Genomic DNA, 17,630 nt, shown 5'->3' on the forward strand with positions numbered 1-17,630 from the left:
TACACTGTAGCTGTCTTCAGACACACCAGAAGAGGGCATCAGATCTCACTACAGATGGTTGTGAGCCACCATGTGGTTGCTGGGATTTGGACTCAGGACCTCTGGAAGAGCAGTCAGTGCTCTTAACCACTGAGCCATCTCTCCAGCCCCAGCTAGGTTATTTGTAAAGATTTATTTATTTATTTATTTACTTATTTGCTTATTTATTTATTTATTTTATGTGTGAGTACACTGTGGCTGTCCTCAGACACACCAGAAGAGGGAATCGGATCCCATTACAGATGGTTATGAGCCACCATGTGGTTGCTGGGAATTGAACCCAGGTCCTCTGGAAGAACAACCATGTTCTCAGTTGCTGAGCCATCATCTCTAGGCTCTTCTTTATTTATTTCTATCTTCTGTGTATGGACGTTTTGTCTGCATGTGTGCATGGGCACTGTTAGGCTAGAACCACTGCTCATCCCTTGCACAGGCTGGGAAACGCCATCTGCCCTCCTTCCCCCAGCCCCACCTTCAGAGGACACTACATCACCCATCCCCACCAGCTTGGAGAAAACGCTGGGCTAACATGTCATCGCTCCCTGACTCTGAGTTTCCCACAACCCACCCAAGAGTGCCCCCTTAAGGACTCAGTTTTTGACACAATCCCAGCTCCTAGTGACACGTAGATACAATTATTTACTTTTGAAAAAGACACCTTAGAATGGAGTCCAGAGATTCTCAACCTCCCACTTCAGCCCCCCAATTGTGCTGGAATCACAGTAGTGTGCCACCACAGTTTTATAATAGCTGCATTTGAGAATTATGTATGCTTGCTTGTCTGAGTGTGTGTGTGTGTGTGTGTGTGTGTGTGTGTGTGTGTGCACCAGGTAATGCAATGCCCCAGAAGGCCAGAAGAGGGCGTCAGATCGCCTGGAACTGTAGTTACAGAGGGTTGTGAGCTTCCTGATAGAGATGCTGCAGAACAAACCAGGGTTTTTTGTTTTTGTTTTTGTGAGAGCAAGAAGTGCTCTGAACCACTCCGCCACCTCCCCAGGTACAGGTACCTGGAGTCTAAAAGGGAGAAAGAATAAACAGAACATAGAGGGTCTGTAAGGCAGTGAAAATATTCCCTGTCAAACCACAGCTCAGGACATGTCCTCTTACAGTTCTTAACCCTCGCTGACTCCTAAAATTCCCCTAAAGAAGAAAACCCATCAATTACAACACAGGCCTTTCATTCCAGCACTCCAGAGACAGAGGCAGAGGCAGGAGGATTTCTGTGGGTTTAAGGTCAGCCTGATCTACAGAGTGAGTTCCAGGTTGGCAAGAGCTACATAGTGAGACTCTGTCTCAGAAAATGAAAACTATGAACAAAAATAAAATAAATGCATTTTGTGCTGGTCCACCCTGAGCCCCTTCATCTGAGGAACAGCTCCGTTTGTAGAGGGCTTGTCCTGTGTTCCAGCTCCAGAGCCCTATAAACCACGAGTCCTAGTTAGAGCCACTATTGTTTGGACAAAACGCCATGAACAAAGCAGTTTGGGAGGCTCACACTTCCACATCACAGTTCATCATAAAAAGAAGTCAGGACAGGAACTCAAACAGGGCAAGAACCTGGAGGCAGGAACTGATACAGAGATCATGGAGGGATGTTACTTACTGGCTTACTTCCTATAGCTCCCTCAACCTGTTTTCTTATAGAACCCAGGACCATCAGCCCTAGGCTGTCACCACCCACAATGGGCTAGGCCATCCCCCCATTGGTCACTAATTAGGAAAATGTCCTATCGATGTGCCAATAGCCCAATCTGATGGAGGCATCTTCTCAACTGATGCTACCTCCTTACTGATAACTTTAGCTTGTGTCAAGTTAACATAAAATTACCCAGTATACCAGATGTGATGGAACCTGCCTATAATTCCTTCATTGGGGAGGTGGAAGGAGGAAGACCAAGACTTCAAGATTCTCCTTGATTACACAGTGAGTCTGAAACCATCTTGGTCTACATAAGAGCCCTGTCTTTTTTAAAAGTGTATTTTGTACATTTTAGAATACTGAAAGTTATATTATGAAAACACACACACATATGTATACATACATACATACATACATACATACATACATATATAGTCAGTAGGAAAAATGAATAAAATATTTACTGTTTCTGGTGCTAAGTCATTGAAATCTGATTTGTTGTTTCTATTTAGTACAGACCATACTTGCTGGTGACCAATCACGTCTCCAGCGGTTAATAGTCTCACCTGAGCCCATGCTTGGTCATCTCATACCTAGAACTTGATTTGACCCATGGGAGGACAGAGGGGGAAGGCCTCGTGGCCTGTTTCGCTGTCTCCTCCCTGCTCCCTTGCCACCTGCTTTTCAGAAAACTCATGCCAAGCAGCCTGTGTTTTCTTGCCCTACCCAGAGAGTTCAGCCTACTCAGTGCCACCTCCCACCCATGCCCCGGCCCTCTAGCTGTGAGCATTTCCCAGGGGCTCAGCCCTGGGCCATCCTGCAGTTCCTGCCCATGCTGATGGCTTTCATAAGAGTTTTGAAACTGTGTCTGTAACAATGAATGTGCTATGCCAGGCATTCTGCTAACACAGGAGACACGTCTTACCTAATCCTTCCTAACATCTAGAGCGCCCGGAGCCATTTGGCAAATAAGGGCTCTTCTGGCCAGCAAACATTTGTGGAGCGCAGCCTGTGTTCAAGGTCAGGGGGAGGGGGACTGGGATCTCCTTAGGCAAAAAGACTCAGAAGTGGTGACATCCTTACCTCCTACCTGGTGGTTCAGAAGGTTGTGTTCCATGTACCTGTCCTTAGGTGAACACTTTCTTAACACCCACTCCACACACATTACAATCCCACCCCTTGAGCGGCAGAGCCCTGAAGACCTGGAGGCAAGAGCCACTTGCTACCTCAGACTCTCAGGACACCTCTTGAGGTCCGGTGGCCTCTCTACCTCATTAAGGTAGGCTTGATGACCTGGGGCAGACAAAACAAAACAAAAGCAAAAACCGGGGAGCACTGGGTAGGGCGGGGCTGAAACAGAGACTCTCCCTTGGGGCGGGACCAGCAGCAGACCTGCTAAGTAAAGCCCAGTGAGGGTGGCAGAGCTGAGGCCTAGCCGAGTGAGCGCACCATGAGCGGACAAGTCGGGGACCTGAGCCCGCAGCAGCAGGAGGCTCTGACCAGGGTGAGGAGTGAGATGATGGGAGGGAAGGCATGGGAGCCAAGCAGAACCCAAGCGGCCCACATTGGCTCTAACCCTATGCAGGGACTGGATGGCGAAGCCAGCACCTCCCACACACTGTGCAGCAGCGCCTGGGCCAGGATGCCCTTCTCTCCCTCTACCTCTGAGCAACCGCTGGTGTGTGTGTGTGTGTGTGTGTGTGTTCGTGTGTGTGTGTGTGTGTTCGTGTGTGTGTGTGTGTGTTCGTGTGTGTGTGTGTGTGTGTGTGTGTGTGAGAGAGAGAGAGAGAGAGAGAGAGAGAGAGAGAGAGAGAGAGAGAGAGAGAGAGAGAGAGAGAGAATGTGTGTGTTTGCAAGTTTAGCCTTCCAACACAGCCTGCCCCACCACCCATCCCTGGCCTCTGTTCCCAGCCTGTGACTGCTGCCAGGCAAATTTGAAGATCTCTGACAGATTGCGACAGTGTTTGGTTTGGTTTGGTTTCTGTTGTCTGGGTTCCCAGTTCTCTCCCTATCAGACTTACTTGTTTACTTTTAATTATTACAGAGAAATAGAGGGTTAGGGGGTCTGATTTTGAGAGCATCCTGCAAGCTGTACCTGGAGAAGGGAAGGGCTATCAGGAAGGGGAGGCTCAGGTCTTAAGGAGTCCCAGCAGGTTCACACTCAAACTTGTTTGAAGGGGAAGCTTAAGAATTGTGAAGAAAGCCAGGTGCTGAAGGCTTAAGTCTGGAATCTCAAGCCTTGTGAGACAAAGACCAGGCGGTTGTGGGTTCACAGCCTGAACATAGTGACACTGTCTCGTTTTGTAGTGTCTCCCACAGGGAAGGACCTTATCGGAAGAAATGAGATCCCCAGGTGAAGGACTGGGGGTTCAGTCAGGGTCTCCAAGTGAAAGAAGGGTCCCTAGTGGAGCAGGAGGGATCCTCTGATGAGCCTCCTGGTGCTGACGGTTGGGAGGCATCAGGCACAAGGTTCCTTTGGAACTGGAAACCTTGTGTCTGGGAGTGAGTTATGATGGAAAACCCCACGAGCTGTTCTACTTTCTCCACTAATTAAAACCAACAAATGCTTCCTATTCTAAAGCGTATAGGAAAGAAAAGAGGGAGGGAGGAAAGGCTTTGGCTGAGCCTGGAGTTCTGTACTACCGTGCCCTGGATCACTTCCTTCTAGAATCCTCCTGAGCTTAGTGTAGACCACTGTGGTCACACTTCCAGACACCGTCTTCAATGTGATACTATCAGGTGGCTTCTCTGCAGGCTGAGTGAGAAGACACCTAGAGGGGATGACGAGTTATTGTTTTATAAGGGGCCCTGGTGCCTTTCACACCCTCTAACCCCCAACAAAATTTCCTCTGGCCCCAGAGGCTGCAGCTGCTTTCTGGTGTGAATCCTTTGACTGCTGAGGAGTCGTGCTTTTCTTCTACTGTGGGTGTGCACCCGAGCCAGTCACACCAAACGGCAGTGAGAGGGTAGTTACCTGAGGGGGTAGTGATAGTTGGTGGTGGCCCGGCAGTGGCACCTGACGCTGGCTTTAGTAAGTTGTAGAGCACCGTTATTTCTAAACTGGCCACTCCATGTTAGGCTGTAAAAGTTGCTATAAGGCATGGTGCAGCCTCAGGACCCAAGTGCTCATGATCTGATTATAGGAATTTCTACCTTCATGTTTGGCCATTTTCCCCCCACATATTCCTTTTTAATTTTGTAAGCAAAGCCAAATACAGTCTCATTTCATTCTTTTGTGGATTATTATTGTTAGCCAGACATGGTAGCATATACCTTTAATCCCAATCCTTGGGAGGCAGAGGCAGGATGATCTCTGTGAGTCCCAGGCCAGTCTGGTCTACATAGTAGGACCTTGTCTCAAAATAACAATTATTATTGTTACTTTTAAGAAATTCGGGATACCTATCCCTGACTGACTTCAAACGCACAAGATTCACCTACTTCTGCCTCTTGGGTACTAGGCACAGGCTTACAGAGGTGTGTGCCAGTGTGTGTGGCTGTGTGTGTGTGTGTGTGTGTGTGTGTGTGTGACTGTGTGTGTATGTGTGTGGCTGTGTATGTGTGTGTGGCTATGTGTGTATATGTGTGGCTGTGTGTGTGTGTCTGTGTGTGTGTGGCTGTGTGTGTGTGTGTGTGGCTGTGTATGTGTGTATGGCTGTGTGTGTATGTGTGTGGCTGTGTATGTGTGTGTGGCTATGTGTGTGTGTGTGTGGCTGTGTGTGTGTGTGTGTGGCTGTGTGTGTGTGTGGCTGTGTGTGTGTGTGTGTGTGGCTGTGTGTGTGTGTGTGTGTGTGTGGCTGTGTAAGTGTGGCTGTGTGAGTGTGGCTGTGTGTGTGTGTGGCTGTGTGGTGCTATATGAGTGTTTTGCCTGAATGCATATCTGCGCATAACATGAATTTCTGGCACCCGAGGAGAACAGAAGAGGGCTCTGGGTCTCTGAAACTGGAGTTATAGATGGTGGTGAGCCTGGGTGTGAATGCTAGGAATCAAACTCTGGAAGAAGATCCAGTTATCTCTAACTCCAGACCTGTAAGTTTTCTTTTTTCCCATTAGTAGCCCAGGCTAGTAGCAAACTCATGATCCTCCTGCCCCAGCTTCCTGAGTGGTAGGGCTTCAGACTCACACTACCAAACCCGGTTTACGTGTTTATTTTAAACACATTCAAGCCCAAATTTGACATTACCTTCGTTTCACAAATGAGGAAGAACTCAGAGAGAGTAACTCTTCTCTAACTCCAACCATCAGGATGCAGTTTTTGGGCTAATATCTCTAGAACTGTCAGACTAGCCTTCATCAGAATCACCTGGAGTGAGAGAGAAAAGGCTGGGGTTCTGGTACTTATATACTAGAATATACTAGAACCAGGGGAAGGCTCTGGTACTAGCCAGAAAGGGAACTTGTCTCCCAAGAAGAGATTCACACAGCTCTGATAACTCTTGAGACCGCATTTCAGGACAGACAATGATGTGTCAGTGATGGGCAGAGCCACCCTTGTCAGGACTGCTTACTTATATATACCCTCTACCCTTTGTTTAAACTTAAGCCTCATTCCCTGGACCACAAAGAACCACTTGTGTTGTGGGGGAGGGGTCACTGGACCTCTTGTTTCTCTTTCCAATCATTGCCACACTGACTAAATCTCCTGTCTCAGCTTTTAGCTTGCCTAGTAACTGGAGTGCTGAGGACAGGTAACCACGCCCACCTCATTGGAGCTGCTCTGACCCTGATGACCAGGAACTCTCTGACCATCACATCTATCCTTTTTCTCCTAGTTCCGGGAGAATCTCCAGGATGTGCTGCCCACCCTGCCTAAGGCTGATGACTACTTCCTTCTGCGTTGGCTCCGAGGTGAGGTCATAGGGGTCAGGGAGACAGAGAGCAAGGGAAAGGAGAGAAAAGAGCAAGACAGCTAGAAAGTGAGGTGGGAGACCTCCGAGAACAATCTCACTGTGACACAGGCTTCCCATTGGCCTGCTCTAGGCTAGAAATCTAAACTCCAACCATTAAATGCACAGCACTGACTCTTCTGAACCGTAGTCTCTGTCTCTCTCTCTCTCTCTCTCTCTCTTTCTCTCTCTCTCTCTCTCTCTCTCACACACACACACTCTCTCTCTCTCTCTCTCTCTCTCTCTCTCTCTCTCTCTCTCTCTCTCTCTCTCTCTCTCTCTCTCTCTCGTGTGGACAGGAGTCACGTGAATGAAAAGGAAATGAGGACATGACTATTCACAGGGATGAGGAGGTTTATTGTGAGGGAGAGCACGGTCAGAGGCATCAGGCTGACCTGGACCATGGGGGTGGGTCAGATAGGAAGGGGCGGGGCAAAGAGAGTACCTAGGAACCTAGAGACAGGGTAGGGAAAATGGCTAAGGTTATATAGAGATCAGAGGCTGGGGAAAGGCAAGCCCAGCCCTTGGGCTGGAGAGTTTGGGGTAGTGGATGGGGCATGCCAGGCAGGGTGACTCTGCAATAAATACTGAGAGCCACCTGGAGAGCCTGGTGGTCAGCGCCCACTTTGATATGTTAAACAGGCACCTCCTTTAGCCATTTGTCCTGAGTTTGAGCCCTAACCTCACTAAGTGCAGTTTTATTTGTAGACTTAAAAGAGTCAAATATTACAGCGCTGTGTGGTGTGTGTGTGTGTGTGTGTGTGTGTGTGTGTTAGTGCATGTGGATGTCAGAGATTGATGACAGGTGCTTTCCTTAATCACTTTATTTACTGAGCGGGGTCTCTTGCTGAACCTAGAGCTTGCTGATTAACTAGTCTAACTAGACAGCTTGCCCCAGGGAATCCTCTGTCTCCACCTCCCAAGTTTCGGGATTACACATGGGCTATTACGGAGGTGCTAGGATATGAACCAGTTCTGGTGCTTATGTGGCAACACTTCACTGAGCCATCTCCCTGGTCTGACATTTCCTCAATCTGTCAGTCAGAACCTGAGAACCTGAAGCCTGGCCCCAGTGACTTGTTCTTTTCTTCCTTCCTCCCTCTCTCCCTCCTCCCCCCCTTCTCTTTCTTTCATACATGTATAAGTACACTGTTGCTGTCTTCAGACACACCAGAAGAGGGCATCAGATCCCATTACAGATGGTTGTGAGACACCATGTGGTTGGTGGGATTTGAACTCAGGACCTCTGGAAGAGCAGCCAGTGCTCTTGTAAAATCTGTTACTTTTTAAGTAGCCTGCTGATATGGAACCTGGCCAGACAACTAAGTAACTACCATCATCTCTAAAGAAAACACTAACTCCCGTTTCCTCTCAGGGGGCAACTGTCCCTCTCTTAGAGCTGTTCACCTTCTGCTTCTACTAACAATGCATTTTCTTTAAAGAATCTATTCTATGTCTGAGTCTCCTAATATTTTTACCCCAGTGCCTTTGGCTTTGGCAGAATCCAGGGTCTCCCCAACTTGAACACTGTCTTTAGAACTTAGGTCTACCTTCAGTCCCCTGGGGTATCAAACAAACACAAAGGAGTGAACTAAAGTAATGGTAGAGAAGGGGCTCCTTCTAGAAGTCACAGCAGTCTGGAAAAGTAATACAGAAATGGAGCAGGGCTTAGGGGACAGGGGAATGATTTTAACACACAGGATAGAGTTTGCACTTAAGGTAAATCATCCCAGAAGATGGTCACAAGGCACATGGTTTAAATAGTTGTAAACAAGACAGACTTGTAAGTGAGACCCAGCTCCACAAGTGCTAGCAGAGCCCTGGTGAGAAGCTGGCCTCTCAGCCTTACTTTCTTCTGCTGCATTGTGGGGACAGAGCTGATCCCTGTCTTCAAGGTGTTGAGTCAAAGATGAGGTCACCAGGCCTACGTGAAGGAACCCGTCCCAGAGGCTCCCCTCTCCGTTGTTTTGTGTTCTTTTAAAATCAATTTTTTAAAACTTGATTTTAGAAACAGTTTTAGGTTTTCAGAAAGGAAAAAAAAGCCCAGGGAAACAACAAAAACTTGTAGTATTCCCATATGAAGTAATATCCAATTATTAAATATGATGAGAACTCAGGTACAACTCAAACCAGCCACTAAACCTATGAAACTCCTAGAATTTTAACTTAGAGCAGAAAAGATACCCATACACACACACCAAACAAACAAAACCTTCAAATGCTAATATATTTAGAGCTGCCATATTCAGTTTGGTAGTCTATAGACATATTTAGCTATCAGGATTAGACTAAATTAAGATTTCATCTCACTAGCCACACTTGCATTCATCAGTAGCCACATGCTGAGCAGTTCAGAGATGGTGGGGACCATTCGACGGAGCATCACTGATGCAGGAGACACTAATAAACACTTGGGTGGAGGAAAAGGCAGGTTGTAATCTCGGACACACATAGTGATGCTCACACTGACAGGCCACTGCTTACGATTGTCTGGTCTCTGTGTGGGACTGGAGTCCTTAGGAGACAGCTTTAGGCTCAGTTGAAGCTGCTGAGGCATGGGATGGGCTGCCCGTGTGTGCAGTAAATACCTGGTCAGAGGAGAGGCTGGGCTAGTAGCCTCTGTGGTCATTTCTTGAAGTGGTGCGTGAACAGGGCAAAGGCTGTCTGGTAGGAAAGTCACCTTCCACTTGGACATCTCTGATGGTGCGTTGCACTTCCGCTCCATCAGTAAAACTTGATACTGAGCTAGTAGCATTAAAAAGAAGCTGCCAAGGGATATAGACTGTAGATAACTCAAAATAGACTGTAACTGTGAGCTGGAGGCATGCCTGTAGTTCCAGATGTTTAGGAGGCTGACGCAGGAGGATTGCTTGAACTCTCTCTCTCTCTCTCAGTTTCAAGAGACACAGAACCAGAAATCACATTTGCAGAGACTTTCATGGGGGTTAAAGATCTTCAAAAAATATCTAAATTCTGCTGGGAAGTGGCATACACCTTTAATCCCAGCACTCAGGAGGCAGAAGCAAGCAGATCTCTGAGTTTGAGGCCAGCCGCATGGTCTACCGAGTGAGTCTCAGTACAGCCAAGACTACACACACACACACACACACACACACACACACACACACACACACACACACCATGCACACACAAATGCACACATGTATGCGTGTGCAGATATATATATCTCCCAGGACTAGAGAGAGTTTATTAAGGTATGTGTTGAGCAAATATGAAGACCAAGTTTTTCCTCCCAGCATCCATATAAACATCAAGACCCAGCACGGTCTGTGTGTAACCTCAGACACCCAACATCGGCCTCAGGTCTCTATGTTCATGCGTGCACACATGCATACAAGCAAACACATACACTACACATAAAATTTCCAGATCCAGAGTGCATTCTGAGGGTAACAGGAAAAACGAGGACACCCTAATTTTGTCCTCATGAGCTTCTAGGGACCAGTTCGTCCTAACAGTTTTAAATAATTTTTATATTGGTTTATTTGTTATTTATTGGGGCGGGGAGACTCATGCAACCAACGCACATGGAGACCAGAGAAGTTTTCAGACTGGGTTCTTTCTTCTATCATGTGGGTTCCAGAGATCAAACTCAGGCCATCAAGCTGAATGAAAAGAAGAAGAAACAGAAAAAGAAAGGCCATGACTGTCCCTAGGTTTGGTGGAGGAGACAAGTTATAGAAGAGACAGCACAGCCCGAGGCAGGAACACTGTGTGAGTTCAGAGTGAACATGACCTTGTACCAGGTCATGTGGGGAGACAGGCAAGGGAGAGCCAGACCGAGAGGTCAGGAGGGGAAAGGGTAGACCAAAAGGGTCTGGTAACCAAAATGGCTGGATTATGTAAGGAAGGGCAGTAAGGGGAAGGGCAGCCCAATCCCTGCACTGGAGAAATTTAGAGTAGAGGCAGGTATGCCAGCCATATCCTGGAACAGGTAGGGACTGAGGGATGCTGGGAAAACCTGGCATTTGGTCAACTTTGGTATGTTAGTCACCTCAGTTAGCCTTTGTTCCCAGTTTGAGACCTAACAGTAGCAAGCACTTTATACCTCAGGAGCCTATCTCCTGAGCCATCTTACTGATTCCCTATAACCAGCTCATTCTAGATTTGGCCTCTCCTTCCCATGTTTTTGCAGCTCGAAACTTTGATCTTAAGAAGTCTGAGGACATGCTCCGGAAGGTATGACCCTGCCTCCCTGTGTCCTGACTCCCCTATGCTGATCCAGGTTTCTGGCCAGCAAAGGTTGTCCCTTCTCAGAGTTATTTTCCATCTCCCTGGGTCCTTTTTTGAACAAGCCTGAGCCCCTCCTCCTTGAGCCCTTCTCCCACCTCCATCCCCAGTTCTGTGGAGCCTAAGGATACTCTGGTAGAGTCTTGTGATTGTGAGCAGAGAGACCTAGCCTTGTGTCCCTAATACTTGGGGAGACTTTGGGGACAGACAGATTCTGTAGCCCCTCCATGTCTCTGCAGCATGTGGAGTTCCGGAATCAGCAGGACCTGGACCACATCCTCACATGGCAGCCACCAGAGGTGAGCCCCTTGCAGTATCCCCTAGGCCTGCTGATGCCCCTCCTCCATCTCACCACCAGATGGCGCAGTGTGGGCTGGTTTGAGTCGGGACTTTGTCTATGTGTTCAGGTGATCCAACTCTATGATTCTGGTGGTCTGTGTGGCTATGACTATGAAGGCTGCCCTGTGTGGTTTGACATCATTGGGACAATGGACCCCAAGGGGCTCGTCATGTCAGCCTCTAAGCAGGACATGATCCGGAAGCGTATCAAAGTCTGTGAGATGCTTCAACATGAGTGTGAACTACAGAGTCAAAAGGTGAGTGGTGCTGTTCAGGTAGGGTGTATGATGGCCTTAGCGTGTCCAAGCGGGACAGTAGGCACCACAAAGATCGGCACCTTGTCTCTCTTAAACCCACCAGCTCTTAGTATGATTTTTTTTCCCCTCTTTAATCAATGAGCATCGGTGTGTGTGTGGTGTGAGAGAGGAGCGGTAGATGGGTGGGTGGATAGACAGACAGACAGACAGACATTAGATAAACAGACTCTACAATTAAGGTCACTAATGTCTGTCTTCCTTCTAGCTGAGTCTATAAAGTGCCTGCTGCGCAAGCATAAAAATGACATTTAGATTCCCAGCACCCACATAAAAAGCCAGGCCTTGACACACTGACCATGGGTGTAGTGAGAACCATTAGCTCTGTCCCCAGGATTTCTTAGAGCAACTGGCTTTGCTTACGGAAAGTTAGTTACCTCTGTCGATTCTCTAACTAGGAAAACTGATGGCCAGGCGGTGACTTTGTACTTTCCACATTGGACTTAAGGAGAGACTACAGAGTTACTAATATATGTAATTATATATGTAAAATATATATCATATATATCATAAATATATGTCACCATATATTTTGTATCTTCATATATTTTATAAATGGATATATTTTATATATAAATGTTCATGCATGAATAAATTATTCATATATATAAATGTGTGTGTGTATATATATATATATATATATATATGTATGTATGTATGTATGTATATATATGAAGCCCTAGGGCCAAGGAGATGGCTGAGAGGATAAAGTCACTTGCAGCCATACCTGACAGCCTGAGCTCAGTTTCTGGAACTGACATGGTGGGAGGAGAGAACTGACTCCTGCAAGCCGTCTTCTAACTTCCATACAGGCACTGTGGTACTGTGGTATGCACATACCTACACATACCACACATGTATGCACACGCATACGCACACACCACACATGACAGACAGACAGATATTTAAACAGTATATATAAGTAGCGTTGGGTGTGGTAGCGCATCCCTTTAATCCCAGTTCTTGGGAGACAGAGGCAGGTGGAGCTCTGTGAGTTTGAAGCTGAAGAGATCCTTTCTTGAAAAGCAAACAAGCATATAGAACCCTCAAGAGTGCAGCTTCTATTCCAAGAAGGCCTCGTATTCCCCTGGGCAGGTCTTGTCCCCTGCCCCGTGAGGGCCCTCTTACCTCTGCATCTTTCAGAGGGAACCCAGTGCAGGAGCCAACCCTGTTGGTCTTATGAATCCAAAATATGAGCCCAGAATATGCCACGGTACCCGTGTGAAGAGAGAGTATCAGTTCTCCTCCCATCATGTGGGTCCCAGGAATTGAACTCTGGCCATTGGTCTTGGCAGCAAGTACCTTTGCCTGTGGAGCCATCTTATCAACCCCTGAATCATGGCTTAGTCACACTCCAGGACAGTGCTGAGCAAACTGTAATGATACTCGAAGAGCCTACAGCCTCTGCTAGGGCTCAGATTCAACATCCCCTCACATCCTAGGTGAATGCCATCTGTTTGGGATATGCCATGGGCTTGACAGAACACTCTGCCATGGGTTGTGGGAGGCAAGAAGAAGGAGAGGGATGGCCGGGATGCCCTGGGTGGGTCAAGATCTAAGCAATGTGCCTGGTCTGTTCCACGCAGTTGGGCAGGAAGATCGAGAGGATGGTGATGGTGTTTGATATGGAAGGGTTGAGCCTGAGGCACTTATGGAAACCAGCGGTGGAAGTCTATCAGCAGGTAAGTCAGGGATGAAAGCATCAACAGCTCCAGGCCAAGAGAGACCCACAGCACACACCAGCTTCCCATCCATGGAAAAGTAGAGACAGCCTCTAGGGGGCATGTGGACCAGCCTGCCTTGAGATGCTGTTCGTGGCACCACCCTACGGAGGAGGAGGAGGAAGGAAGCCCAGAGGAGGCTGCACACATGGGAAAGGCTGCAGCAGAGCTGCAGAAATCTGAGTATCCAAGGTGCTGAGCACAGCCATGACTGTTGTCACTTTGACTTCACAGTTTTTTGCCGTCTTGGAAGCAAATTATCCTGAGACAGTGAAAAATTTAATCGTTATTCGAGGTGAGTCGGTGCCTGGGGAAGAGAGACAGAGGAGGGTAACAGTAAAGAAGCCTTTGAGTTAGAACTTCTCTAAACCATCTTTTGTAAGGCATAAGATTTTTGTTTGTGTTTTTAATGTGAAAAATCCTTTCCTGGTATGCAGCAGCCATGTTAGTTTCTAAATGTTTGCTGCTGTTTTCTTGCTCACCTTGTTGTAGATTGGGCCAGTTGCCATGGGCCACACCAGCTGATAGATATACTCTGAGAAAGGATGGTCCCCGTCTCCAATGGCCATCCCAAATTCCCCGGATTCAGATGACACATCTAGCTAGTGCTCTCATCTCGAGCAAGTCAGTTTCATCTCACTGAGGCTCAGCCTTCCCATGTTGTGAAGTGGGGATACCATGGCACACGCATGTGCACACACACACACACACAGAGAGAGAGAGAGAGAGAGAGAGAGAGAGAGTTGGGATGCTGAATGAGAGTCTGCTAAATGAGAAAATTAGGCACAAAACTTGGCCCACAAAAAGTGCTCCCTGAGTGAGCAGGTGTCTTTGGGGTGGGACAGGATATATAAAGCAGATTCCCCCACCTACTCTCACCCCAAAGGATTCTAAGGTCACCTAGCAAAACCTTGAGTCGGGAAAGGAAAGGGTGTCCTCAAGGAATCACCATGGGTGGCTATGGGTCCAGCTTGTACCCAACACCCTACAACTAGATTATGGGACACTACTGACTGCTGAGAACCATGCAGTCATTTTAAGGCTGACAGTCCTAGGACTGAGGTGGAAGTCCTTAACTAAAGCTCACACAGCAGGGCAGGGTAGGATCCAACCCCTACCCAGTGTATGACCATGGCTGTGGCTTTATGCAGCAATGTTTCTTCTTGTCCAGCTTCCCGATTGAATTCTTTGTGTTTCAGCTCCCAAGCTCTTCCCTGTGGCCTTCAACCTGGTCAAGTCGTTCATGGGAGAGGTGACACAAAAGAAGATAGTGATTCTGGGGGGTAAGTGCCTTGATCCTGCGGCCCCTAGCTAGGGGGAAACAGAGGCTGCTGCCTTCGTCTGGAAAAAATCCTTTTCACAACCATGGCCTGGTCTCATCAGCACACTTCCGATTCAGGATTATGGCCTCAGAGCAAGAAAGCAGACTCATGAGTGTGCTGTGAGCCCCTCACAAGCCCCTCTTCCTCTTACAGTTAACTGGAAACAAGAACTTCTCAAGTTTATGAGCCCTGACCAGCTGCCTGTGGAATTTGGGGGGACTATGACTGATCCTGATGGTAACCCCAAATGCCTAACCAAGGTACAGAATGCCCAGAGGATGGGGAGGGAGACCACCTGACCTACTGTAAACTTACCCACCTCTGACTCACACACAGATCAACTACGGGGGCGACGTGCCCAAGCGCTATTACCTGAGCAATCAGGAGAGACCACAGTATGAGCACACCGTGCTTGTAGGCCGAGGCTCCTCCCACCAGGTGGAGAATGAGATCCTGTTCCCAGGCTGTGTGCTCAGGTAGGGACGGTGACTGCCATACACCTGGGCACAGCTGGAAGGGCCTCCCAGCCCACACAGGAGGTCAATCAGTGAACTCTTCTCAATCTGCTCCAGGTGGCAGTTTGCATCGGATGGTGGAGACATTGGCTTTGGAATTTTCCTGAAGACCAGGATGGGGGAGCGGCAGAAGGCCGGAGAGATGGTGGAGGTGCTGCCCAGCCAGCGTTATAACACCCACATGGTGCCTGAGGATGGGAGCCTTACCTGCCTCAAGACTGGAGTCTGTAAGAACTTCAAGTCTTCCTGCAGTTGTCTTTGTGATAGAAAGAAATCTTGGACCAGTCTGGTCTTTCTGGGTTCCCTCTACTTGCAACTCCTGGGGAGGGTCTAGGGGACTATACCTAAAGACTCCAGGGTTGTAGTCTTCAGGGTCTATGATCTGGAGTGTAGATGTGAGGGAGGGGGTGCATTGTACAATAGCCAGGGCTCATAGCTAAGAGACAGATAACTAGGTATCCATGGTTATTTTGGGGGAAGGGGGAGTAGAGGTCCCCAGAAGGGGCCTGCCCAGTTGTCTAAACTCTAAACATCCCAAAGAGGTGACTAGGACTGATGTCTGCTTCACCAGACACAATATGGTCTAGTGTCTTAGCCAGCTTTCCATATTGTATCAAAATACCCAAGGCTTAGGAAGAGGAAAGGGGGGGATATTTACCATACCACACAGTTCTGGAGATTCTAGTCCAAGGTCCAGTGACCTCATTGCTTTGGGGCTCTGGCAAGGTTGGCACAGCATGGCAAGAATACCCCAGAATGAAAACACCTACCTCACAGGCCGGGAAACAGGAGGGAAAGGGAGAGAGGCCAAGCGTGCTGGCCCACACCTGTAATCCCAGCACTTGAGGAAACTGAATCAAGAGGATCAGAAGCCCAAGAAAAGCCTAGGTTAGATATTAGACCCGTGAGTCCCCCTTCTGAGGTCCCTGCTACCTTTTGACAGCGCTACCCTAAGGACCAAGCCAACACACGGCCCTTCCAGGAGCACTTACCCAAAGTACAGCAATGGGGATGGAAAGCTTTCTTTAGAGGGATCCAGGGATGGTGAAATGTGGCTGTAATGCTGGAGATCTAGAAGATCTCCCTTCTGTAGTCATGAGCACTGGGCCAGGGGCAGGGTAGTGACTGATGCACAATGTCCTACCCATGGGCCTGGTCAGCCTGTTCCCAACCTCACAGGGGCTGTCCTTATGCTGTTTGTTACCTCTCCATCCTTGCAGATGTCCTGCGCTTTGACAACACCTACAGCCTCCTGCACACCAAGAAGATCGGCTACACTGCAGAGGTGCTTCTTCCAGACAAGGCCTGTGAGGAGAAGTTGCAGGTCCTTGGGGTCAACGAGCCCTCCTCGGGACAGTAAAGACTCTGGCTGCCTCTGACCCTGCTCAATCCAACTTCACACACCCCTCCTTCCTTGAGCCCCAGGCGGGTGATGCTGAAGATGGCTGCAGAGATCTTCAGCCCTTGTCTCCATCTCAGCCTTCCTTGGGACCACTCAGACAGACCAGCATTTTCATCCCCTGTACCCCAAGAATGGGGCTGAGGGTGACATCACATTTCCACTGAGAAAGGACCCTGCCCCTTGTTCTCACCCTCCTGAAGACACCCACCCACCCACCCAGGATTCAGCCATGCCTGATATCCCAGCTGGGATTGGATACATGAAATCCATGCCCAGTTCCTCACAGGAAGCACTGCTGTAGATTGGCTTCTCTCCAGTTGGTGGTTAGCAAGGATGGGAAGGACCATTTGGAGGCAGCTGGGCAGGCTGTGAAGGGGAGAGAGGCCCCAGCTCGAGCAGAGCATCAAGACTTAAAAACTCCCCCTCCTTTGGAAGGAACAGAAGCCGAGGAGAGCCAGGGCATGGCAGGGGAACCATCAGAGGAAAAGCTGTGCTCAGGTTGAGCAGGTGGCTGAGTCTAGTGAAGACACTAACACACACACACACACACACACACACACACACACACACACACACGGGCATATGTAACTCCTGTACATATACCTACACCTGCTAGGATCCTACAGATACTCAATTTTGGCATTTCCTTTCTTAAGGCAGTTGCCCAGGCAAAGCCATCATCAAATTCACTGTGTAGCCCCGTCTGGCCCTGCATTAGTCTGCCTTCTTCAGTGTCTTGAATCCTATCATGGCCTTGAATACTATGCCTGGCCCCGGTGGAACTCAGAACCAAAGCTAAGTAGCGGGGAGGCACAGGTACTAGAGGGCAGGGTGAATCACTCTGGAGATTCATCCTGGCCTCTAACTTGCCTCCTGGAGAGCCTGCCAGTTTTCTATCTGTCTGCATGAGAGAGTTGAAAGGAAGCTGCCAACATCGCTTCCCCGTGTGACCCAGGAGCTGGCAGGTGATAGCTTCTGCATGTGACATCTCAAAGGCTGGCCCTCCTGGCATTCACGAGCAGTCAGACAGCTGCTATTGCTCCATTGGGTGTACCAAACCTAACAGCAGATGCTGCTGAGCTTGATCCAGTGTGCCTCTGTGGACTGGCTCAGAGATGTCATGACCTATGGCCTAGAAGCTTAGGCCATCCTGTGCTGATCCCTCCTGGGCCTCTGGCTGGGACAGAAGACCTGTGTCCCAT

General features: G+C 48.6%; 1 protein-coding gene across 1 annotated transcript; it reads left to right on the forward strand.

Annotated features, from left to right (window-relative positions):
• Positions 1–3,128: 3,128 nt before the first annotated feature.
• On the forward strand, positions 3,129–16,448 carry LOC308432308 (SEC14-like protein 4; the record flags this gene model as incomplete). The annotated part of the gene is made up of 12 exons (XM_080932090.1): positions 3,129–3,182; positions 6,451–6,526; positions 10,721–10,764; positions 11,055–11,114; positions 11,223–11,411; positions 13,055–13,150; positions 13,424–13,484; positions 14,389–14,472; positions 14,665–14,771; positions 14,848–14,987; positions 15,084–15,253; positions 16,247–16,448. 12 exons carry the CDS (start codon positions 3,129–3,131, stop codon positions 16,384–16,386), a joined length of 1,221 nt encoding a protein of 406 aa, XP_080788216.1. The 3' UTR covers positions 16,387–16,448.
• Between the last annotated feature and the right edge of the window lie 1,182 nt (positions 16,449–17,630).

The sequence above is a fragment of the Micromys minutus genome (genome assembly GCF_963924665.1).
Source record: "Micromys minutus genome assembly, chromosome: 1".
In the NCBI taxonomy this organism is placed as follows: domain Eukaryota; kingdom Metazoa; phylum Chordata; class Mammalia; order Rodentia; family Muridae; genus Micromys; species Micromys minutus.